Source organism: Pan paniscus, chromosome 1, assembly GCF_029289425.2.
Source record: "Pan paniscus chromosome 1, NHGRI_mPanPan1-v2.0_pri, whole genome shotgun sequence".
Taxonomy (NCBI): Eukaryota; Metazoa; Chordata; class Mammalia; order Primates; family Hominidae; genus Pan; species Pan paniscus.
Window position 1 is genome coordinate 210,616,353 of NC_073249.2, and position 26,167 is coordinate 210,642,519.

The 26,167-nt window shown below is 44.4% G+C and overlaps 1 protein-coding gene across 2 annotated transcripts in view; it reads left to right on the plus strand.

Annotated features, from left to right (window-relative positions):
- Window positions 1-26,167, plus strand: part of FBXO42 (F-box protein 42) — a 106,345-nt gene that overhangs the window by 47,736 nt on the left and 32,442 nt on the right. For both annotated transcript variants that reach the window (XM_003806235.5, XM_063594556.1), the window contains one exon: window positions 10,540-10,674. In XM_003806235.5, the coding sequence (XP_003806283.1) occupies window positions 10,540-10,674 (135 nt within the window). The remainder of the gene's footprint in view (window positions 1-10,539; window positions 10,675-26,167) is intronic.

Sequence of the window (26,167 nt, forward strand, 5' to 3'; positions counted from 1 at the left end):
TGGCCTCCCAGAGTGCTGGGATTACATAACGTGAGCCACGACACCCAGCCAAGGCATGTATTTTATCCGACTTTTAATTATTTATTTATTTATTTTGAAACGGAGTCTCACTCTGTCACCCAGGCTGTGATATGGTGGTGTGATCATGGGTCACTGCAGCCTCGACCTCCTCGGCTCAGGCAGTCCTTCTGCCTCAGCCTCCCGAGTAGCTGGGCCCACAGGTGCATGCCACCACGCCTGGCTAATTTTTAAAAAATTATTTGTAGAGATGGGGTCTCACTGTATTGCCCAGGCTTGTCTTCAACTCCTGGGCTCAAGCGATCCTCCCACCTTGGCCTTCCAAAATGTTGGGATTACAAGTGTGAGCCACTGTGCCTGGCCGTTATCTGACTTTTTAATGAAGAGAATGTAAAATGAGAGTTTATATTAATTTTATAACCAGAATTAGGGAAAAGTGTCAGCCTAAATATATTGTAGGCAGTTTGTTAAGAATTTTGTATTCTGCTTTTTCTCTTTTTTGAGACAGAGTCTCTGTTGCCCAGGGTGGATTGCAGTGGTGCAATCTTGGCTCACCGCAACCTCCACCTCTTGGGTTCAAATGATTCTCCTGCCTCAGCCTCCTGAGTAGCTGGGACTACTGGTGTGTGCCACCACACCTGGCTAATTTTTGTATTTTTAGTAGAGATAGGGTTTCGCCATGTTGGCCAGGCTGGTCTCGAACTCCTGACCTCAGGTGATCCACCCACCTCGGCCTCCCAAAGTGCTGGGATTACAGGTGTGAGCCACCGCGCCCAGCCCTCTGCTTTTTCATTGGATTTTTCTCTACTCCAAAGTGGTCAAGGTGTTATGCTTAGCATTTTAAACATCTGACATTATCTAAGAGGAAAACAAAGGAAAGCTGTACATGAGGGTATTTCTAAGATCTTGCTTAGGGAGTAGTCATATTTTAGTACTAGATCATATAATGGCTATTTAACATAATACATGTTCAGCAAACACAAAATTTAAATGGACTCCTACAAAAATTTTGAATGTGACAAGTGTCGATTATAAAATTCAAATTTGGGCTGGGTTCAGTGGCTCACGCTTGTAATCCCAGCACTTTGGGAGGCTGAAGTTGGCTGATCACCTGAGGTCAGGAGTTTGAGACCAGCCTGGCCAACATGGTGAAACCCTGTCCACTAAAAATAGAAAAAAAAATTAACCAGCCATGGTGGCACATGCTGGTAATCCCAGCTATTTGGGAGGCTGAGACAGGAGAACTGCTTGAACCTGGGAGGCGGAGGTTGCAGTGAGCCGAGATTGCACCATTGCACTCCAGCCTGGGCAACAAGAGTGAAACTCCATCTCAGAAAAAAAAAAAAAAAATACAAATTTGGCTGGGTGCTGTGGCTCACGCCTCTAATCCCAGCACTTTGGGAGGCCAAGGCGGGCGGATCACCTGAGGTCAGGAGTTTGAGAACAGCACGGCCAACATGGTACAACCCCGTCTCTGCTAAAAATATGAACAATTCCATCTTGGCTAACACGGTGAAACCCCGTCTCTTAAAAAAATATATATATAAAAAATTACCCGGGCATGGTGGCGGGCACCTGTAGTCCCAGCTACTGGGGAGGCTGAAGCAGGAGAATGGCGTGAATCCAGGGGGTGGAGCTGGCAGTGAGCCGAGATCACGCCACTGCACTCTAGCCTCGGCGACAGAGTGAGACTCCGTCTCAAAAATAAATAAAATAAAAATATAAACAATTAGCCAGGTATGGTGGCAGGCACCTGTAATCCCAGCTACTCAGGAGGCTGAGGCAGGAGAATCACTTGAACCCGGGAGGCGGAGGTTGCAGTGAGTCAAGATCTTGCCACTGTACTCCAGCCTAGGCAACAAGAGTGAAACTCTGTCTCAAAAAAAAAAAAAACAATTATCTTCTTGCCTTTCTTCTATCTTCATGTGAACCTGGACTAAAGACCATTAATAACCACCTCTAAAACTGGGGACAGTATCTCCTCTTCCTCTGACATTCGGAAATCTGTAAGAAATCTGTAAAGTCATTGCTTACTGTCATCACTGAAAAGCAGTATAAACATGAAGTAGGCAAGGGGCAGGGATGTGCAGCATCCTGCAGTGCATAGGACAGTCCTACAGATAAAAAAATTATCCTGCCCCAAATGACAAGAGCTCCTGTTGGGAAATACTGCAAGTCTGAAACATGCAACTAGCCTTGCATTCTTCCATCAGCAAGCTTCAGCGTTAGTGTGCTGCATGTAGGAGTTTTCATTCTGCCTGCCTTTCAAGGACCTGGCTTGCCTTTTCAGCCTGACTCACTGCTGCATCCTTAGGTAGCCAGACTTCAGCCACATGAACCTCCTTGTTATGTCTTAAACTTCCCTATTTGCCCTTCCCTTTTTTTCTTTTTTGAATTAGTTTTTGAAATTTTTAATTGTGTTTTGCCATGTTGTCCAGACTGGTCTCGAACCCCTGAGCTCAAGCAGTGTGCCCGCCAGATATGGTTTGGCTCTGTGTCCCCACCCAAATCTCATCTCCTCCAGTGGTAATCCCCATGTGTCAAGGGAGTGACCTGGTGGGAGGAGACTGGATCATGGGGGCGGTTTCCTCCATGCTGTTCTTGTTATAGTGAAAGAATTTTCATGAGATCTGATGGTTTAAAAGTGGCGGTTTCGGCTGGCCGCAGTGGCTTACGCCTGTAATCCCAGCACTTTGGGAGGCTGAGGAGGGCGGATCACTTGAGGTCAGGAGTTTGAAACCAGCCTGGCCAACATGGTGAAACCCCGTCTCTACTAAAAATACAAAAATTAGCTGGGCCTGGTGGCGGGTGCCTATAGTCCCAGCTACTTGGGAGGCTGAGGCAGGAGAGTTGCTTGAACCCCTGTGGTGCAGGTTGCAGTGAGCTGAGATTGCATCACTGCACTACAGCCTGGGCAACAGAGCGCGACTCCGTTTCAAAAAAGAAAAAAAGGTGGCAGTTTCCCCTGTGCTCTTTCTCCTGCTGCTTTGTAAGAAGTTGCTTGATTCTCCTTTGCCTTCTACCATAAATGTAAGTTTCCTGAGGCTTCTCCAGCCATGTGGAACTGTGAGTCAGTTAAACCTCTTTCCTTTATAAATTACCCAGTCTTGGATAGTTCTTTATAGCAGTGTGAAAATGGACTAATACACTACCTCAGTCTTGCTAAGTGCCTAGATTACAGGCGTTGAGCTACCGCACCCGGCCTGCCCTTCTTAATGGACTGAAAGTGTCCTGTTCTCTAAAAGTCATCTCAAAGATAAAATCAAAAGCCACATTTTTTACCAACTTCACTCAGATTCCTCGCCGTAGATATTAAGCTCTTTTCTTCCTCTCTGCTTCCCTAATATACTGTTCATACCTTCCTCCATTATTTATTACCATCTGTCTTTTGCCATTATTATCTGTGTGAGAGAGGCTGCATGCTAAAAAGGAAAGACCTTTGGATGTGGGAAGCAAGTTTCTTGGCTTGTCTGACCCACAGTTTCTTTGTCTGAAAAATGGATATGACAAATTCTGTTTGTGCCATAGATTGCTGAGAAATGCATTTAAGAAAACACTTGTAAAAATATGTTTTAAGGTCGAGGCAGGAGAATGACTTGAGCCCAGGTGTTTGAGACCAATTTGGGCAACATCTCTATTTAAAATTAAAATATATGTATATATTTTAAGCTGTAAAAAAGTAGGATGATGATGATGTCTCCCCCACAAGATTGTTGTCTACTTGAAGATAGACAGGCTCCATGTCTTAGACATTCTTGTACCGTTTCTTTTTTTTTGTTTTTTTGTTTTTTTTGAGATGGGGTCTCACTCTGTCACCCAAGCACCCAGGCTGGAGTGCAGTGGCGCGGTCTCGGCTCACTGCAGCCTCTGCCTCCCAGATTTAAGCTATTCTCTTGCCTCAGCCTCCCAAGTAGCTGGGATTACAGGTGCCTGCCACCACGCGCAGCTAATTTTTGTAGTTTTAGTAGAGACGGGGTTTCGCCCTATTGCCCAGTCTGGTCTCAAACTCCTGGGCTCAAGAAATCTGCCCATCTCAGCCTCCCAAAGTGCTGGGATTGCAGGTGTGAGCCACCGCACCCAGCCTTCTTGTACTGTTTCACAACACCTTGTTCATAGTTGATATCTAATAAATTTGATATCAATATATTTTGATACCTAATAATTTTTGTGGACTTAAGTGCAACAAAGGTATGCACAGTACAGTATCTTTCCTATGGAAAAGTCTGGGACAAAAAAGTCAGGTGAAGTAAAAAGGCCAATTCTAGGGCCAGGTGCAGAGGCTCACCCCTGTAATCCCAACACTTTGGGAGGCCAAGGCAGGTGGATCACTTCAGGCCAGGAGTTGGAGACCAGCCTGGCCAACATCGTGAAACCCTATCTCCACTAAACATACAAAAATTAGCTGGGCGTGGTGGGCGCACGCCTGTAATCCAGCTACTCGGGAGGCTGAGGCAGGAGAATCGCTTGAACCTGGGAGGCAGAGGTTGCAGTGAGCCAAGATTATGCCACTGCACTCCAGCCTGGGCGACAGAACAACACTCTGTCTCAAAAAAAAAAAAAAAAAAAGGCCAATTCTAGCTTTTTGGTGAATGTGTGCATAGCTAATCATGCAAGCTTTAATTAATGTAGAATGTCCTTTTCAGATTGATGTAGGGGGTCTCCTGAGTCCCCAACATCATGCATTGAAAAATGTTTCAGTGTTGTAGGTGTCACATATAGTCAGGTAGTTTCATACACAATGCTCATCATGCTCCTGCAGGAGCCAGCAGGCCCAGACTGGATAACCGCCCTTGCTTCTTCATAGTTACGTAATTAGAGACCTTATCAAATATGTTCTGGCTTGTTGGTGTGAGACACATGACAGCATAGTCTCTTTAAGCATGGGATAAATGCCTCAGGATCTTTCCCTGGAGACAGGTGAAGAAACAGAAGAGAATTTGACGTCTGAAAATGCAAAAGCATATCATTCATTTAGTGAGTATTTATTGAATGCTCCATACACCATGGAAAAGATGAAACTACTGGAAGATCTTGCACTTGAGATGATTATAGAATAGTGGAGAAGTATTCAGAACTGTGAAGAACTGTTTGCTTGCTCTGTGTGTAATTAAATTGTGACTATTTGACTTGTATTTTAATAGGGATGATTAGTATGTGTCGTAAACTAAGCCCATTTCAGAAAACTTGAAGAGTTTTACCAGTTGGAATAGACATTCTCAGTATTATTTGTTAGCCCAGTATTCATACTGTACTGTGAGCTGTAACTGTATAGCACATTCTAGTGGTCTAGATGTTCTGAAAGGAAAATTTTCTGTTTGGGTTGAGAACTTGTGAAAAGGGAAATTACTACTGGAGCACTGGGAGTTGCTCAAATTCTTTTTCCTAAAAGGTTCATTTGAACTTGTTGGGTCTTCCTCCCTGCCCCTGCCCCTCTCAGATCAATCTATAGGTGTCTTAAATAAAAAATAGGCAATAAGTAAAGTTCAGTAGGCTAGGGTGCTTAAAATAGTTGAGCGTGGCCGGGCGTGGTGGCTCACGCCTGTAATCCCAGCACTTTGGGAGGCCAAGGCAGGTGAATCACGAGGTCAAGAGATTGAGACCATCCTGGCCAACATGGTGAAACTCCGTCTCTACCAAAAATACAAATATTAGCTGGGCATGGTAGCGCGTGCCTGTAGTCCCAACTACTCGGGAGGCTGAGGCAGGAAAATCGCTTGAACCCAGGAGGCGGAGGTTGCAGTGAGCCGAGATCGTGCCACTGCACTCCAGCCTGGGTGACAGAGCGAGACTCCATCTCAAAAAAAAAAAAAATAATAATAATTAAGCGTATTATTGATAGTTATTTTCTCATTCCATTATATCTGAGTTCTAAATATAGCTGCCTAAATTGACTCCCTTCATCTCCCAACTTTGTTGATAATTGACTGCTGGTCACTGAAAATACAGTAGTGTGTGAAACTTGCCATTTTAGTGCCATTAGCTTTGCATACTTTGGGCTGTGCCTTCCTCTTCCAGAAACCTTTGTTTGCTCAAGAGAAGCAGGAAAATGCCAATTGCCCTATTTTAGTGTGGGATTAAAATACATGTGGTAAGGACCTCAGGGCCCCGCTGTTGGCTGGGTTTTCAGTCCAAATAGAGAAGAAAAATGTGGGCTGGGTGCGGTGGCTCATGCCTGTAATCCCAGCACTTTGGGAGGCCGAGGCGGGCAGATCACGAGGTCAGGAGATCGAGACCAGCCTGGCCAACATGGTGAAACCCTGTGTCTACTAAAAATACAAAAAATTAGCCAGGCATGGTGGCACATGCCTGTAATCCCAGCTACTCGGGAGGCTGAGGAGGAGAATCGCTTGAACCTAGGAGGCAGAGGTTGCAGTGAGCCAAGATTGTGCCATTTCACTCCAGCCTGGGTGACAGAGCAAGACTGTCTCGAGGAAAAAAAATAAAAAAGGAAAAATGTTTGTTACCTTTTTGAAAAATACAGGCACTGTGTTCTTTTGCTACACTAAGGAAGCAGCTGCCAAGAAGTTATCTGTGAGGAACTGGGAGATGTAACAAACCCTTGACTCTTTTAGTTATGAAATCATGGATTTGTTTTATTAAGCAATGTTATAATGGACACTAGTTAAGGTTTCAGAAGTCATAGGACATTGGCCGGGCGCGGTGGCTCACGCCTATAATCTCAGCACTTTGGGAGGCCGAGGCGAGCGGATCACCTGAGGTCAGGAATTCGAGACCAGCCTGGCCAACATAGTGGAACCCCATATCTACTAAAAATACAAAAACTAGCTGGGCGTGGTCGTGGGCACCTGTAATCCCAGCTACTTGGGAGGCTGAGGCAGGAGAATCACTTGAACCTAGGAGGCGGAGGTTGCAGTGAGCCAAGATCGTGCCACTGCACTCCAGCCTGGGTGACAGAGTGAGACTCCATCTCAGAAAATAAATAAATAACTCATAGGACATTGCTAATTTCTTTTTCTGGAGGTCTGGAATATCAAGAGGAGAAGAATGTTCTTTTACTGAGCCAAACTGGTACCAGTTGGCTCATTTCAAAATTTCCCCATTTTTTAGGATTACTAGGTCAAGATATGTCTAAGAGGACCAGGATATCTGGAGTTGAGCTCCTTTAGTGGAGATTAAAATGTGGCTCCAGTAATTGTCCTTTTGTTTGTCTAATGTCTTCTAACTTGATCCTTTGTTATTTGTAGTTCTTTGGTTTTTTTGTTTTTGTTTTTTGAGACAGAGTCTTGCTCTGTCGCCCAGGCTGGGGTGCAGTGGCGCAATCTCAGCTCACTGCAACCTCCACCTCCCGGGTTCGAGCGATTCTACTGCCTCAGCCTCCCCAGTAGCTGGGAATTACAGGTGCATGCCACCATGCCAGACCAATTTTTGTATTTTTAGTAGAGAGGGGTTTCACCATGTTTACCAGGCTGGACTCGAACTCCTGACCTCAAGTGATCCACCCGCCTCAGCCTCCCAAAGTGCTGGGATTACAGGCATGAGCCACTGTGCCCAGCCTGTTATTTGTAGTTCTTAACAGATCTGACATGTGAGCCATGGATTCATTGGACTTGACTTTTTTTTTTTTTTTTTTTTTGAGATGGAGTCTCACTCTGTCGCCCAGGCTGGAGTGCAGTGGCGGGATCTTGGCTCACTGCAAGCTCCGCCTCCCGGGTTCATGCCAGTCTTCTGCCTCAGCCTCCTGAGTAACTGGAACTACAGGCGCCTGCCACCACGCCCGGCTAATTTTTTTTTTTTTTTGTATGTTTAGTAGAGATGGGGTTTCCACTGTGTTAGCCAGGATGGTCTCGATCTGCTGACTTCATGATCTGCCTGCCTCGGCCTCCCAAAGTGCTGGGATTACTGGCGTGAGCCACCACGCCTGGCCTGGACTTGACTTCTTAGTAGAGTTCTGGGGATACCATAAATATTTTGCAGGTGTGAGCCTATTGATGGCTAGATGGTATTTTATTTCTTCAGATCTGTTTTGTCTAATTTCTTTGGTAATTTTAAAAGCCTGCAGCTCCATTATTCCACAGTGTCAGAGGTCAGATAATTTGGATTTAACCCTTCCACTGACTGAGATTATGGGGTTTAAGGCACTAAACATACTGCTTTCATTACCTCTTAACTTGCTCAGTTTTCTGACTTGGCCTTCTTACCGTAGAGAGTCCCAGGGGTCTAACAGGAGGGCTGAATTAAGGGAAAATAAAAGAAGGTGGGGGGCTGGGCGCATTGGCTCTCACCTGTAATCCCAACACTTTGGGAGGCTGAGGCGGGTGGATCACCTGAGGTCAGGAGTTCGAGACCAGCTTGGCCAACACGATGAAAACCTATCTTCACTAAAATACAAAAATTAACTGGGTGTGGTGGTGTGTGCTTGTAATCCCAGTTACACCTACTCGGGAGACTGAGGCAGAAGAATTGCTTGAAGCTGGCAGGTGGAGGTTGCAGTGAGCCAAGATTGTGGCACTGGACTCCAGCCTCGGCCACACAGCAAGACTCTGTCTCAAAAAAAAACAAAAAGCGGGGGGTGCGGGGGAGGGGGGAGTTTATTCCCAGAGCTAGTATAGTGTGTATCACAGAGGTGATTATAGTAGTGGCATTGGATGAGTCAACAGTAGTAGCATTTCCCTTTTTCTGAACTCGGGTAACTAGTGCCAGAGTTCAGAAGAGACCTTAAAAATATTGGTGTGCTAAACTGAATTAGACCTACAAATATGCTAGATGATCATTAAAGCCATGCACAGGGCAATGAATCTGTGAATTTCTTGTTGGTGTTTTTTTTTTTTGAGATGGAGTCTTGCTCTGTCATCCAGGCTGGAGTGCAGTGGCGCAATCTTGGCTCACTGCAACCTCCGCCTCCCGGGTTCAAGCGATTCTCCTGCCTCAGCCTCCTGAGTAGCTGGGATTACAGGCATGTGCCACTACGCCTGGCTAATTTTTTTATTTTTAGTAGAGACGGGGTTTTGCCATGTTGGCCAGGCTGGTCTCGAACTCCTGACCTCGTGATCCGCCTGCCTCAGCCTCCCAAAGTGTTGGGATTACAGGCATGAGCCACTGCACCTGGCCTGAATCTGTGAATTCCTTTTTCCTTTCCCCTTCCTTTTATATGACACTGAACCGTTAGTTTCACATGAAAATTGAGAGGTCTTTTTTGTTTACTTAATTTAATTTAATTTAATTTTTACCTCCTGCGTGCATGAAATGGATGGCAAGGAAAGCTTTGCTTGGGCCTCTTCCTGAAATCCAAGATGGCAAATGCAAGACTGTGAGGAATGTGATCGTCATTTCCAAAGGATAGAGACCGCAAGGGGCAGAACTTAGCACTCATGCATCTTTTCTAGACTCTGGCTTTGGTCTTTGTAGTTTTTGGGTAACAGCCCTTCTCATAGTCATTGCCTCTTTTTCTTAGGAATGCCTGGTGATGTGTATACAATCATCTAATCAAAGAAGGCTTTTTTTAGAGATCCTGGTGTTTTTTAAATGTTACCGTTCTGTTTTCTAGTCGGCTCCAACCAACATGCCTTGGTAGCTCTTGGATACATATTGGGACTTAATGATTTCCATGCTTTTTCAGTCTGTTGCTTTGGGACTAGTCCAAGACCATACTACTATTGAGTTTCCCCCACTGGCCTTTGGAATTAATAAAAACTGTATTTCTTCAATCACATTGGACTTTATGTGTGGTTACTTCATAGTATTGATTAAAATTATTTCATTGTGTGTCATATAAAGATTCATTTATTGGCTGGGCATGGTGGCTCATGCCTGTAATCCCAGCACTTTGAGAGGCCGAGGCGGGTGGATCACCTGAGGTCAGGAGTTTGAGATTAGCCTGGGCAACATGGTGAAACTCCATCTCTACTAAAAATACAAAAAAATTAGCTGGGTGTGGTGGTGCACACCTGTAATCCCAGCTACTTGGGAGGCTGAGGCAGGAGAATCGCTTGCACCTGGGAGGCAGATGTTGCAGTGAGCCGAGATCTTGCCACTGCACTCCAGCCTGGCTGACAGAGGGAGACTCCATCTCAAAAAAAGAAAGAAAGAAAAAAAAAAGATTCATTTATTGATTTGTGCTTCAGGTTTAATTTGAAAACAAAAACAATAGGAGGATTGGAGGAAAGGAATGGGAGGACAGAGTACATGTGTTGGCATATCTTTGCTTAGCTCTAGAGGATAATGATGCAGATTTAGATTAATTATGTAGCTGTGCTGAAATTTCCCTCATTTGAGCACCTTTAATGTGAATTATTATGTGTTCTTGCTGGACTTACACTGTTACATCATTGTCAACTTGCTTAGTGTGCTCAGAAATAAAATTTTCATAGCTTTCCTCTGGACCTTGTTTTAAAGGGTAATATATTGATCCACTTGGAGACAAGAGGCTGGTAATAGAAATTTGGTACTTGGTAACAAAATTGCTGAATGTGTGAAATAAGCTTTGAAAAATATATGTTATGGTTAAAATGTTGGAAGGGCCTCAGAATTTTCACAGCAGTTATTTGTGTATTTTCTTTCTAGGTGCATGCTATTATGATGCTAATCAGTCTATGTATGTGTTTGGAGGCTGTACCCAGAGCAGCTGCAATGCTGCTTTCAATGACCTCTGGAGACTTGACCTAAACAGCAAAGAGTGGATCCGACCTTTGGCTTCAGGTAAGAGATGAAATGCTGATCTTTGCCTCCTTACCAGGTGACTCCCTTGGCATGGAAACTCTACCTGATCTTTTTTGGTGTTGGTCTCAAGGATAGGTTACTGGGACTCAGGTCCTTAAGTTTAATGTGCCATGTAAATGATAATAGTAATATGCTTGTGTAAGTCTTTGTTTTTTGTTAAATTATACTTTATCATTAGTAATGGTGCCCTGCCAAAATTGCTGTACTGCTGTGTGAATTCATTTGCATGGTTTTCTCAAGTATACTCATACAGGTGTGATACATCATTTGGTAGGAGGTTGAAGTAAGAACAGAAACACAGAGTCGTGAGAACTGTAGTTGACTAACAGAAGCTATTGTCCTAGGGCTAAGGTCTCTGAATATCTGTTGTTGTTGCCAGCTCAGATATTTGGGGAGTGTATGGGACGTGCCTCTGCTAGTTACTCTTAACAACCCAGGGGTGTGGGAAGATTCCACAGTAGGTACATTCCTACCCAGTCCCACTATGCCAGAAATCTGGCAGAAAGAAACTAGATTATTTTCTTATTTTTGACCTAACCTCTCCTGGGGGAAAAAATAAAAACAATGGTTTTTGCACTCATGAGGCAGGGCAATTTGAGGAGGCATAGATTGGAGGGGTTGGTGTGATGGAGAAATAGTGTCCACTGAGTATAAAGTATTCTGCTAGGTTTGTTGGCAAGCTTTTCCCAAAACATTCATTTGGCTTTTTAGTATTAGGACTCAGTCTTAGGACTAAGGACATTTGGGTTTCCATTGGGCAAGTTCCTTATTTATTTAGGCCTTGCCTTACTACTTTGATTACCAGATAGGAGGCATCATTGTGTATTAGAAAGGGCACTGGACTAAGAGTGAGGGGACATGAGTTTCATTTCCTGGCATAGTCACCAATTCTCCATGTAACTATAAATAAGTTATTGCACTTCTCTGGGAGAAATGTGGAGTAGTACTAAATGACTATTTTTAAATGGGCTAAAAAGGCTAGTTTATGTTTCCCTTTCTATAACCGCTACTGTGAATGTCTAGGCCAGGGACTTAAACCTATTTATGAGAAGAAGCTGCATTTTGCTTCCCTAAAACTTAAGTTCCTGTTCTTTCCGCCTACATTAGGCAAATATAGGAGGAGCCTACTGAGTGGATACCATGGGTGGAGCTGGGCTTTGTGTAGATGAAGTTCTTTATTAAAATTATTGGCATTTGGAGGGTAGGAGGGTGGTGGTCCAGTCTGCAGATGGCCACACCAGGAGGAGGAGCTATTATATCCCCTTCTCTTCCACTTCCTGTCACAACCTATAAAGGCTGTTTGTGCCATTCATAAAAAACAAAAACAAAAACAAACCTACAGGCCAGGCCCACTGGCTCATGCCTGTAATCCCAGCACTTTGGGAGGCCAAGGCGGGCGGATCACCTGAGGTCAGGAGTTCGAGACCAGCCTGGCCAACATGATGAAACCCTGTCTCTCCTAAAAATACAAAAATTAGCTGGGCATGGTGATGGGTACCTGTAATCCCACCTACTTGGGAGGCTGAGGTAGGAGAATCTCATGAACCCACGAGGTGGAGGTTGCACTCCATCCTGGGCAACAGAGCAAGTCTCCACAAAAACTATTGGAATAATAAAGAAATGGTAATCGTATAAAAAGTTTGATAGCTAGAACTATTTCAGGGCCCTGAGAATTTTGTACTTTGGAGAATAACCTTTTCTAGCCCTTTATACCATATTGCACTTAGTGCGAATTGATTAATATTTGGAGTTACAGCTTCTGTTTTGTTTTGTATTGTTTTTTGAGACAAGATCTTGCTTTGTCACCCAGGCTGGAGTACAGTGGCACAGTCACAGCTTACTGCAGTCTCAGCTGAGTTATGGATTCTAAAATATAGAAGATCTTCTCAGCTTAAGCATCCTATTGCCACCATGCTTGGGATCTTGTACAGGTCTTATTTCAGAGGAGCTTTGATAGTTTCAGTCACAAAATACTATTACTGTCTTTATTTTGTAAACAAGCTTTATGCCTTTGATAATTTAGCATGGGTGGTGCTCTTTCTTGTTAAAATGGAGCTCTGGTTTGGGGACCTTCATAGCCTCTGCCAACTACTGTGCTTATTTCTCCCTGTAATATGGAGTAAGACTTTTTTTTTTTAAAACCATCAAGTTTAAAGACTGCTTTGTGGCTAGGCGAAGTGGCTCACACCTATAACCCCAGCACTTTAGGAGGCCAAGGCAGAAGGATCCCTTGAGGCCAGGAGTTTGAGACTCACCTGGGCAACATGGTGAGACACCCATCTCTACAAAAAATAAAAACAAAAAATTAGCCAGGCATGGTGGCATGCCTCCATAGTCCCAGATACTTGGGAGGGTGAGACAGGAGGATTGCTTGAGCCCACTGATACAAGCCCAGACACCTAGGCGAGAGTGAGACTGTGTCTCAAAAAAAGAAACAAAGAAAGAGAAAGAGAGGAAGGGAAGAAAAGAGGAAGGCAGGAAGGGAGGGAGGGAAGCCAAAGAAAAGGTTATGCTTTGAAATTCCCAAAGTAGAAATGTTGGAGAAATAACTGCTTCAATCATTTACATTCTCTATGGAATATGAATTTTTAAAAATAGAGCATTTGGAATATTCCCTTTGACAAAACATACAAACTCCTGAATGTTTAAAGTAATTTTCTAACAAAATGTCTCAAAGAATCTAGTTACTCCCTCATCCTAATCTGAAATTAGAGGCTAGTTTTAGAAGGAGGAAAACCTGAGCTTTTTGAAATGTCTACTTATAAAAAACAATTGTTTAATAAAGAGTCCTGGCTGGGCACAGTGGCTCACTCCTGTAATCCCAGCACTTTAGGAGGCTGAGACAGGAGGATCTCTTGAGGCCAGGAATTTGAGACCAGCCTGGGTAACATAGTGAGACCCTGTCTCTACAAAACAATTAAAAATTAGCCGGGCATGATGGCATGTGCCTGTAGTCCTAGCTACCTGAGAGGTTGAGGTGGGAGGATTGCTTGAGCCCAGGAGTTCAAGGCTACAGTGAGTGATGATTGCTCCACTGCACTCTAGCCTGAGTGAAAGAGGGAGACCCTGTCTCAAAAAATAGCCTGGGCTTGGTGGCTCTCGCTTACAATCCTGGCACTTCGAGAGGCTGAGGTGAGAGGATCACTTGAGGCCAGGAGTTCCAGACGAGCCTGGCCAACATAGCGAAACCCCATCTCTACTAAAAAGACAAAAAATTAGCTGGGCATGGTGGCATGTGCCTGTAACCTCAGCTACTCAGGAGGTTGAAGCATGAGAATCACTTGAGCCCGGGAGGCAGAGGTTGCAGTGAGCCAAGATTGCGCCACAGCACCCCAGCCTGGGTGGCAGAGTGAGACTCTGTCTCAAAATAAAATAATAAATTAAAAAAAAAAAGTCCCATGAGATTCTCATTTAGGCAGAAACCCCATGTAAGATGCCCTGAGACAATGTTTCTGTATGCTATCATGAGTCCTAATCAAAATCACTTCCTAACTGAAATGTCAATTAGTCCTTCTGAATAAAACATAGTTGTTTATAAGTCTTGGTGTACCTGACTCACTCATTTTAGTGCATCGAGGTAGGTAGATTGGAGGGTGACTGAGGGGAGAGCACTGTCAGTTGTGAGGTTGTCTTCTAACAGAGTATGTACAGGAAGGTAATAGTTGCTTTAACAGTGTTCAGACTTCAAAAATGTAGCTGTTGGAGAAGTAAGAGCATCAAGCAAGGAGTGGAACACTTTTGGTTGGGAGTGGAGAGTCTTGATAGAGAATACTGCTGCATCAGATGTCTTTTTACATGTGTATTTGGTTATGTGGTTATGAGATTAGAGCATTCTCCTATTGGTTGGTGTCTTAGTCAGCTCAGGGTGCCATACAAAAATACCATAGACTGGGTAGCTTAAACAGCAGAAATGTATTTCTCACGGTTCTAGGGCTGGAAATTCAAGATGAGAATCTGGCATCGTTGGCTTCTAGTGAGGATTCTTTTCCCAGCTCCTGGTTTGCAGACTGCCACCTTCTCAGTGTGTTTTCATGTAGCAGAGAGTGAGCTCTGGCATCTCTTGTGCTTCTTTTTTTTTTTGTCACTCTGTCACCCAGGTTGGAGTGCAGTGGTGCGATCTTGGCTCACTGCAACCTCTGCCTCCTGGGTTGGAGCAATTCTCCTGCCTCAGCCTCCCGAGTAGCTGGAATTATAGGTGTGTGCCACCACGCCTGGCTAATTTTTGTATTTTTAGTAGAGACAGGGTTTCACCATGTTGGCCAGGCTGGTCTTGAACTCCTGACCTCGGGTGATCCACCCACCTCAGCCTCCCAGAGTGCTGAGATTACAGGCATGAGCCACTGTGCCCAGCTTCTTGTGCTTCTTATAAGGGGATTCATCTTGTGAGGCCTACCCTCATGACCTCATCTAAACCTCATTGTCTTCCAAAGGCTTCATCTCCACCATAGCATCACCTTGGCGTTAGGGCTTCACCATATGGATTTGGTGGAGGACACAATTCCATCTATACCAGTTGGAATTAATGTGATTTCCCAGTGAAATCTTGTCTTTAGTTCCTTTCAAAATGATAGAAGTGCTCCATCTGGAGAAAGAGTGGTATTGGAGGTAGAGTGGTGACGAGTGTTGGGATGACAGATCTTACACTAAAAGAGACCCACAGCTAGTACTTCTCAGACATTTCCAACAAGGTAACACCTCCTCCCATTTACACCTGCTTTTGTGGCCCCTGCCCTCATGGAGCTTATATTGTAACGGGAAAGAAACAAGAAGCAAGTAAGCAAATTGTTATAAATTATGAAGGAAACAAACGCAATGAAGTATAGAATAAGGGGAGAGCTCCTTTTTTTGAGACAAGGTCTTACTCTGTCATCCAGGCTGGAGTGCAGTGGCACAGTCACAGCTCACTGTAGCCTCAACCTCCTGCCTTAGCCTCCTGAGTAGCTGGGAATACAAACGTGCACCACCATGCCTGGCTAATTTTTGTATTGTTTTGTAGAGATGGGGTCTCACTATGTTGCCCATGCTGTTAGGGGAGACCTACTTTAAACAGGAGACTTTTTGTTTGTTTGTTTTTGTTGTTGTTGTTTGTTTGTTTTTGGCTGAGACCTAAAGAATGAATAGTGGAGGGAAGTGAGAATGGCATGTGCCTGGTGCAGCAAAGAAAAGGATATGTTAGAGGAGCTTAAAGCAGACCTTTGTGGATGTAGCCTAAGGAGCAGGGGAGATAGTGGCACAGGGGGAGCTGAGATAAAGACAGGAGCAAGCTTATTCACAGACTAAGGTGGGGACTCAGAAACCTTTGAGATTTTAATGAGAGGAATGTCATCATCTGGATTACTTTTTTTTTTTTTTTTTTTTTAAAGAGACAGTCTTGCTCCCTTGCCAAAGCTGGAGTGCAGTGGCACAATCATAATTAATTGACTATAGCCTCAAACCCCTGGGTTCAAGTGATCCTCCCACCTCGGCCTCCTGCATAGCTGGAGCCACAGGTTTGCACCCCCACGTCGGGACGTTTTCTTTTCTTTCTTTTTTTTTTGTAGAACTAGGGTGTCACTATGTTGCCTGGGCTGGTCTTCAACTCCTAGCCTCAAATGATCCTCCTGCCTTGGCCTCCCAAAGTGCTGGATTACAGGCATGAGCCACTGCCTTTCCCTGCCTCAATTTACATTTTAGAGCACATTTTGCTTCTATTTAGGAAATGAAGGAAGGCAAGAAAGTAAACCAGACTAGATAGAAGGCCATCAATATTGACAAGACTCAGATGAGCATATATCAGTAAGAAACTGACAAAACTTTTTTTTTTTTTTTTTTGAGACATAGTCTCACTCTGTCACCCAGGCTGGAGTATGGTGGTGCAATCTCAGCTCACTATAGCCTCTGCCTCCCGGGTTCAAGCAATTCTTGTGTTTCAGCCTCCCAGGCAGCTGGGATTACAGCAGTGTGCCACCACACCAGGCTAATTTTTGTATATTTAGTAGAGATGGGGTTTCACCATACTGCCCAGGCTGGTCTGGAACCCTTGACCTCAAGTGATCCGCCCACCTTGGCCTCCCAAAGTGCTGGGATTACAGGCATGAGCCACTGCACCTGGCCAAGACTTCTTAATGAATTAGATTTAGGAGCATGAGAAGGCCAATCAAGGGTGACTTATGTTTCAGGTTTATACAGCTACGTTGATGGTGGGGCCATTTGCTGAAGTGGAAAATAAATATTTGGGAGAGGTTCAGTTTTTGGTTCCTATTAAATGTTTAAGTAGTAGTATCTAGTAATTCATTGTTATGAGAGTTTGACATTTGTTTATTATTATTATTTTTATTTATTTATTTATTTATTTTTTTTGAGATGGAGTCTCGCTCTGTCACCAGGCTGGAGTGCAGTGGTGCGATCTGGGCTCATTGCAACCTCCACCTCCCGGGTTCAAGTGATTCTCCTGCCTCAGCCTCCCCAGTAGCTGGGGTTACAGGCATGTGCCACCATGCCCAGCTAATTTTTGTATTTTTGGTAGAGATGGGGTTTCACCATGTTGGCCAGAATGGTCTCGATCTCTTGACCTCGTGATCCGTCTGCCTCGGCCTCCTGGGATTACACGCTTGAGCCACTGCACCCGGCCTATTATTATTGTTTGTTTGAGACAGAGTTTCACTCTTGTTTCCCAGGCTGGAGTGCAATGGCATGATCTCGGCTCACTCCATCTCCTGGGTTCAAGTGATTCTCCTGCTTCAGCCTCCCAAGTAGCTGAGATTACAGGCGCCCACCACCACACCCAGCTAATTTTTTGTATTTTTAGTAGAGACAGGGTTTCATCACGTTGGCCAGGCTATTTTTAGTAGAGACGGGGTTTCATCACGTTGTATTTTTAGTAGAGACAGGGTTTCATCACCTGAGGTTAATCCTGACCTCAGGCGATCCACCCGCCTCGGCTTCCCAAAGTGCTGGGATTACAGGCATGAGCCACTGTGCCTGGCCGAGAGTTTGACACTGAAAACAAAGGGCCTGACTTCCCTTAAATGACAGCACAGGCCAGGCACAGTGGCTCACACCTGTAATCCTAGCACTTCAGGAGGCTGAGTGGGAGGATGGCTTGAGGCCAGGCCACTCTGAGGCCAGGATGGCTTGAGTTCAAGACCAGCCTAAGCAACATAGCAAGAGCCCATCTCTACAAAAATAATAAAAAATAAATGACTCTACAGTCCTTCTGTTCAGTTAAATTCTTCTCTCATCCTTCACTTGTTCATGTAACAAATATTCATGGATTGCCCCCCTGGTATTGTTCTATATGCCAGGGACACATGAGTCAATAACTGACAAACATCTCAGCCCTAATGAGACTACATTCAAATGAAGGAAGACAGATACTAAAAATGACAAATATATAACAGTATGTTAGAGGATGGAAAGTGCTATTGAGAAACTACAGTATGGCTAGGAGGATTATAACTAGGAGAATCAGAGAGAAGGCGACATTAGAACAAGGACTTGATGGGTACAAGAAGTGAGCCATGTGGGTATCTGAGAAACGAATGTTCCAAACAGAGAATAATCAGTGCAAAGACCCAGAGTTGGGAGTGTGCTTGATATAGTCAAGGGATACTGAGGAATCCACTGTGACTGGAGCAGAGTGAACAAAGGAGAGGAGGTTGGACAGAAAATGAAAGGGATGTATCACATATATGTGGCTTTCTGGCTGTTGTAAGGACATTGTCATATTCACTGAATAGAATGGCTAGTTGTGTAGGTTTCTGAGAAGAGGGCAAGTATGGAAGCAAGGAGACCAGTTAAAAGGTGGTAGCAATAATCTAGGCTGAAAATGATAGGCACTTGGAGTAAAGTATTCACAAAAGGTAAGAACTAGGTGGATTTGATAGAGCCAAAGGGATTTGCTCATATTTTGGATGTAGAGTAGGAAAGAGAAAGAAAGCAATCAAGATGACTCTTCAGGTTTTTATCCTGGGCATTTGAAAGGGTGGAGTTTTCATTAACTGAGATGGGGAAGACTGGGTGATCAAGGTTGGCAAGGGGCAGGAGAGATGAGAAATTCCACTTGAAACGTATTGAGTTTGAGATGCTTATTAGGACATCCAGGTGGAGATATATGTATATGGAGTTCAGGGGAGACACACAGGCTGGAGGTAGCCATGTAGGGCTCATTAGCCTATTAGTTAGTAATATAGTTTGGCCCTGTGTCCCCACCCAAATCTCACCTCAAATTGTAATCCTCATAATCCCCATGTGTCAAGGGCAGGACCAGGTGGAGGTAATTGGATCATGGGGGTGGTTCGCCCATGCTGTTCTCATGATAGTGAGTGAGTTATTGATGGTTATATAATTGTCTGGCATTTCCCCTGCTTGCACTCATTCCGTCCTGCTGCCCTGGGAAGAAGGTGCCTGTTTCTCCTTTGGCTTCTGCCATGATTGTAATTTTCCTGAGGCCTCCCAGCAATGCCGAACTGTGAGTCAATTAAACCTCTTTCCTTTATAAATTACTCAGTCTTGGGTATTTCTTCATAGCACTGTGAGAATAGACTAATCCAGATGGATTTAAAGCTATGAGACTGCATGAGATTACCAAGGGACTGAGTGAAGACAGAGGATGGTATAAAGGCCAGGCATGGTGGCTCACGCCTGTAAAATCAGCACTTTGGGAGGCTGAGGCAGAATTGCTTCAGCCTAAGGGTTTGAGACCAGCCTGGCCATCTCCTCAAAAAATTTAAAAAAAATTAGCTGGGCGTGGTGTGAACCTATAGTCCCAGCTGCTCGGAAGGCTGATGCAGGCGGGCAGGGGTGAGGGGAGAGGATCACCTGAGTCCAGGAGGTTGAGGTTGCAGTGACCCATGTTTGCGCTACTGCACTGCAGTCTGGGTGACGAAGCAAGTCCTATCTCAAAAAGAACAACAAAAACAAAAAAGAGAATGGTGTAAGGATTGAGTCTGGGAGACTCCAGCATTTGGAAATCAGGGGACTCGAAAAGGAGCACCCAGTAAGGAAGGAGAACATCGGAGAGTGTGGCATCTGGGAAGCCAGCATATGAGGAAAGCGTTTCCAGGAAAGGAGGAAATAATCAGCTGCATCAAATGCAGTGAAGAGGTCAAGTCATGTAAAGACTGAGAATTACCCTTAAATTTAGTAAAGAGAGCTTGTGGGGTGAGTGATAAAGATGGAAGCCAGTTTGTAATACATTTTAGAAAATGGGAAGACAGGCTGGGCATGGTGTCTCATGCCTGTAATCCCAGCACTTTGGGAGGCCAAGGCAGGCAGATCAGGAGGTCAGAAGTTCGAGACCAACCTGACCAACATGGTGAAACCCCGTCTCTACTAAAAATACAAAAATTAGCTGGGCATGGTGGCGCCTGCCTATAATCCCAGCTACTCAGGAGGCTGAGGCAGGAGAATCACTTGAACCCAGGAGGCGGAGGTTGCAGTGAGCCGAGATTGCACCATTGCACTCCAGCCTGGGCAACAGAGCATGGGAAGACAGATGTTAAAGGCATTAAGTATAAACAATACATTGATTTTTTTTTTCTTTTGAGGAATTTTGCTAAAGGAGAGCAAGGAGCTGAGGTGCTAAGTGGAGGTAGATGTAGAATTGAGATGTTCGTTGTGTTTTTTGTTTGTTTGTTTGTTTTTGAGATGAGTCTTGCAGTGTCGCGGGGCTGGAGTGCAGTGGTGCGATCTCGGCTCACTGCAGCCTCCGCCAACCAGGTTCAAGCAGTTCTCCTGCCTCAGTCTCCTGAGTAGCTGGGATTACAGGCATGTGCCACCACGCCCGGCTAACTTTATTTTTGTTTTGTTTTGTTTTTTGTTTTGTTTTTTGAGACAGAGTTTCGCTCTTGTTGCCCAGGCTGGAGTTCAGTGGTGCAATCTCTGGCTCACTGCAACCTCCACCTCCCGGGTTCAAGCGATTCTCCCGCCTCAGCCTCCCAAGTAGCTGGGATTACAGGCATGTACCACCACACCTAGCTAATTTTGTATTTTTTGGTAGAGACAGGGTTTCTCCATGTTGGTCAGGCTGGTCTCAAACTCCCGACCTCAGATGATCCTCCTGCCTTGGCCTCCCAAAGTGCTGGAATTGCAGGCATGAGTCCCTGCGCCTGGCCTAATTTTTTTGTATTTTTAGTAGAGATGGGGTTTCACTATCTTGGCCAGGCTGGTCTTGAACTCCTGACCTTGTGATCTGCCCACCTTGGCCTCCCAAAGTGCTGGGATTATGGGCATGAGCTGCCACGCCCAGCTCGTTTTTTTAAGATGACAGATTTTATAGCATATATGTATGCTGATGGGAATGATCTTCCTGAGGGGAGAAGTTGATGTGGATAGAGGGGGAGAATTGTTAGAGCAATATCTTCAAGTAGTGAGAAACACTGAATCAAATGGAGACATTGGCCTGAGATAAGAACATTGTGTATCTGTATGAACAAAAGGGAATATGTGATTGCAGGTGCTGGTGAGTGGGTAGATGCGGTGGATCCTGGTGGAAGTTCTCTATTGATCGCTTTATGACTCAGGTAAAATAATTGAGGGTAGAACAGAAACCATTGGAAATCCTGGCCAGTAATTATGAATGTATAATTATGTACATTGTAGTCTTTGCCAAATGGTTCTAGAAAGTTGAATGTTTCATCTTCTAGTATTGTCTGAAGGTAACACCTTAATTCTTAATCAGATTTGTATGACTTAGCCTTTGTTCAATTCTCAAAACAAATGAGCAGTTCTTGGGACAGGTGCTTTGAAAGACTAATGTTTAAACCACTGTTTCTGAAATAAATTACCCTTTATTCAAACTCAGACTGATTTTGGCATCTGTTTAATACAGAGTCAACGTAAGTCATACTGCCTTTTTCGGTTACTTTAAATCAAGATAGAAGTTTTCAAGTAGAAATTTTACATTTAAATTAAAACTGGAGTATTCTGATTTTCAAAACTACTTAGAGATTAACCCAAACCCATTTGCAAAAAGGGAACAAATTTCAGTTTTAAAACTTGCCACAGGCCAGGCACGGTGGCTCACACCTGTAATCCCAGCACTTTGGGAGGCCAAGGCAGGTGGATCACTAGGTCAGGAGTTCAAGACCAGCCTGGTCAAGATAGTGAAATCCCGTGTCTACTAAAAATACAAAAAGTAGCTGGGCATGGTGGTGGGTACCTGTAATCCCAGCTACTCGGGAGGCCGAGGCAGGGAATTGCTTGAACCTGGGAGGTGGAGGTTGCAGTGAGCCAAGATTGTGCCACTGCACTCCAGCCTGGGCGACAGAGCGAGACTGTCTCAAAAAAAAAAAAAAAAAAAAAAAAAAAAAAAAAACTTGCCACAGTTAGAAGAGTCTATAAATGCCAGGTAAAGATTTAAAGCTCAGTCTGTCATTTTCACTAACTGGTACTGGAGCACAGTTGATTTTCCCACCACATTCTCCCCACAGAATTGTCTTTCCCAAGGATTTTCTTTTTCTTTGCAGTTTCCTCCCTTTCAGTCACACATGCAATTCCAGGTGATGGTTTGTGGGTCCAAGCCCTTTGTTTTAGAAAAATGCACTCGAAGATAGAGATGTGTAACCTAGATGCCTGTTCTTGGCCTTGCTACTTCTCAGTTATTTGCCTCTGAATTTAATCATTTTTTGCATTCTCTGGGCCTCAATTTTCTTTCCTGTAAAAAGAAGAGACAAAATTACTGTTCATAAAAATTGGATAACAGATCACCTTTATTCAGATCACCTGAGAAGCTTACCTAAACTATGGGTTCCTTGGCCCCATAGCAGACTCACCTAATCTCAGGAGTTGGGGATAAGATGGTGGATCAGCATTTTTTTTTTTTTTTTTTGAGACGGAGTCTCACTCTGTCACCCAGGCTGGCCTGCAGTGGTGTGATCTCAGCTCACTGCATCCTCTGCCTCCTGGGTTCAAGCAGTTCTCCTGCCTCAGCTTCCTGAGTAGCTGGGATTACAGGCACCCACCACCACGCCCGGCTAATTTTTGTATTTTTAGTAGAGACGGGGTTTCACCATGTTGGCCAGGCTGGTCTTGAACTCCTGACCTCAGGTGATCTGCCCACCTTGGCCTCCCAAAGTGCTGGGATTACAGGCATGAGCCACTGCACTCAGCCGATCAGCATTTTTAAAAATGGAAATGGGGTCTTACTGTGTTGCCCAGGTTGGTCTTGAACTCCTGGCCTCAAGCTGTCCTCCTACCTTGGCCTCCCAAACTGCTAGGATTTTAGGCAATTGCCACTGCACCTGGGCATGGATCAGCATTTTTTTTTTAAAAGAGAAAATGGCCAGGCACGGTGGCTCACACCTGTAATCACAGCACTTTGGGAGGCCGAGGCGGGTGGATCACCTGAGATCAGGAGTTCGAGACTACCCTGGCCAACATGGCAAAACCCCGTCTCTGCTAAAAATACAAAAATTAGCTGGGCATGGTGGTGGGCGCCTGTAATCCCAGTTACTTGGGAGGCTGAGGCAGGAGAATTACTTGAACTCAGGAGGCAGAAGTTGCAGTGAGCCGAGATCGCGCCACTGCACTCCAGCCTGGGGGACAGAGTGAGACTCTGTCTCAAAAAAAAAAAAAAAAAAAGAAAATGTCTCAGTTGATTCTAAACATAGCTAAATTTTGAAATCCTGGAGCCCTATGATATCTTCTTGCAGTCTTACTATATAATATGTGAGCTCGCTCAGTGTTATTACAGTAAATTAGGTGAGTATGTGATGTGCTAAACTGGATTCCTCAACTATCATTAGGAAGCAACATAGCCACTCTGTGCTCTCAGTGGCTGCTTTGTAGAAATAGCTACCTTTGGCCAGGCATGGTGGCTCACACCTGTAATCCCAGCACTTTGGGAGTCGAGGATCACTTGAGGTCAAGTGACTTCACTTGGTGGATCACTTGAGGTCAGGAGGATCACTTGAGGTCAAGAGTTTGAGAACAGCCTGGCCAGCATGTGAAACCCTGTCTCTAATAAAAAATACAAAAATCAGCTGAATGTGGTGATGTGCGCCTGTAATCCCAGCTTCTCAGGAGGCTGAGGCAGGAGAATCGCTTGAACCCGGGAGGTGGAGGTTACAGTGAGCCAAGATTGCCACTGCACTCCAGCCTAGGCAGCAGAGTGAGACTCCGTCTCAAAAAAAAAAAAAGAAAAAGAAAAACAGAAAATTAGCCAGGCATGGTGATCCATACCTGTAGTCCAAGCTACTCAAGAGTCCGAGGCACAAGAATTGCTTGAACCTGGGAGGCAGAGGTCACAGTGAACCATGTTCTGTCACTGCACTACATCCTGGGTGACAGAGCGAGACTCCATCTCAAAAAAAAAAAAAAACACAAAAAAAGAAAAAGAAAAGAAATAGCCACCTTTTACAAACCCAGTTAGTCATGAGTGGCCTACTGTCCCAGGAGATGTACGTGGACCTTGAGAGGGTGTTAGGGATGAGGTGCTGGTTCGCCCAGATTCTTTATGCATATTATCTAACCTTCATATCAACTCAATAGGATGATACTATAATTATCTCCATGTTACAAATGAGGAAACCGAGGCAGGGCACATTGCGGCTCACGCCTGTAATCCCAGCACTTTGGGAGGCCAAGGCGGGCGGATCACCTGAGGTCAGGAGTTCGAGACCAGCCTGACCAACATGGAGAAACCCCGTCTCTACTAAAAATACAAAATTAGCCAGGTGTGATGGTGCATGCCTGTAATCCCAGCTACTCGGGAGGCTGAGGCAGGAGAATTGCTTGAATCTGGGAGGCAGAGGTTGCGGTGAGCTGAGAATCGTGTCATTGCACTCCAGCCTGGGCAACAAGAGTGAAACTCTGTCTCAAAAACAAAAACAAAAACAAACACACACACAACAAGTGAGGAAACCAAAGCTCACAATCACCTGGTAATTTACCTAAAATCACATAGCCAGTAAGTGATGGAGCAAGGATTGAAACCAAAGATTTTGTCTCTAAAGTTTGTGTTCTTTCTACTAAGCCATGCTGTGAGTAGTTTTCGTTTTTCTTTTCTTTTGTTTTTTTTTCTGGAGACTGGGTTTCACTCTCTCTCCCAAGCTGGAGTGCAGCGGCGGATGTTGGCTCACTGCAGCCTTGACCTCCGGGGTTCAGGTGATCCTCTTTCCTCAGCCCCCAAGAAGCTGGGACTTCAGGTGCTAACATAGTGTTTTATTTTAGAATAGAACAGAGAGAGTTTCCATATATCTGACACCCAGTTTCCCTAATGTTAGCATCTTGTATTAGTATAGCACACTGTGACAATTATTAGGTTGGTGCAAAAGTAATTGCGGTTTTTGCCATTGAATAATGATAAACCAATATTGATACGTTATTATTAACTAAAATGCATACATTATTCAGATTTTCTGATTTCTTTCTTTAACATAACATCCTTTTTCTGTTCTAAGATCCCATCCTTGATACATTACATTTAGGCTTTTTGTCTCCTTAGGCTCCTTTTGGCTGTGACAGTTTCTAAGAGTTAACTTGTTTTTGATGATCTTGACAGTTTTGAGGAATACCGGTCAGGTATCTTATAGACCACTCTTCAACTTGGAGTTTATCTTATGGTTAGACTGGAGTTATGGCTTTTGGGAAGAAGACCGTGGAGATATAATGCCATTCTCATCACATCAGATCAAGAGTACATATTGTTGGCTGGTGTGGTGGCTCACGCCTATAATCCCAGCACTTTGGGAGGTCAAGGCAGGTGGATCACTTGAGGCCAGGAGTTCAAGACCAGCCTGGCCAACATAGAGAAACCCTGTCTTTACTAAAAAATACAAAAATTAGCTAGGTGTGGTGACACAGGCCTGTAATCCCAGCTACCCAGGAGGCTGAGGCACAAGAATCAGTTGAGCCAGGGAGGCAGAGGTTGCAGTGAGCCAAGATTGCACCACTGCCCTCCAGCCTGGGCAACAAAGCAAGACTCTGTCTCAAAAAAAAAAAGAAAAGAAAAGAAAAGAAAAGAAAAAAAAACCATTGTCAACATGATTTTTCACTGTTTCTATTAACCAGGATCACCTGGTTGAAATAGTATACATTTGATTTTCCACTGTAGAGTTACTCTTTTCTCTGCCTTGTAATTCTTTTTTATAGTCTATTGCTTTCTTTTCCTGTTATTCTCTTTTACCTATTTGTAATTGCCCTTGGTTCTCAATGTTCCATTGAATTTTAGGGGAATAACTAAGCTATTTGACTATTATGTTTATCATTAGAGTCAGGAAAGGATAATGAGAAGAGGGTATATCATTTGAAGAAACTTTTTCACAGCTTAGAGAATTTTTAGATATCAACATGATTTGCTTTTAAAATTTTTTTGGTGAGGAGCAGGATGCTAGACAAGATGTAGACAAGATATCTCTTCCTGTTTGTTTGCTTTTCAAGAGATGGGGTCTCACTCTGTTGCCCAGGCTGGAGTGTAGTGACTCAGTCATAGGTCCTAGTTCACTGCAGCCTCAAACTCCTAGACTCAAGCAGTCATCCTGCCTCAGCCTCC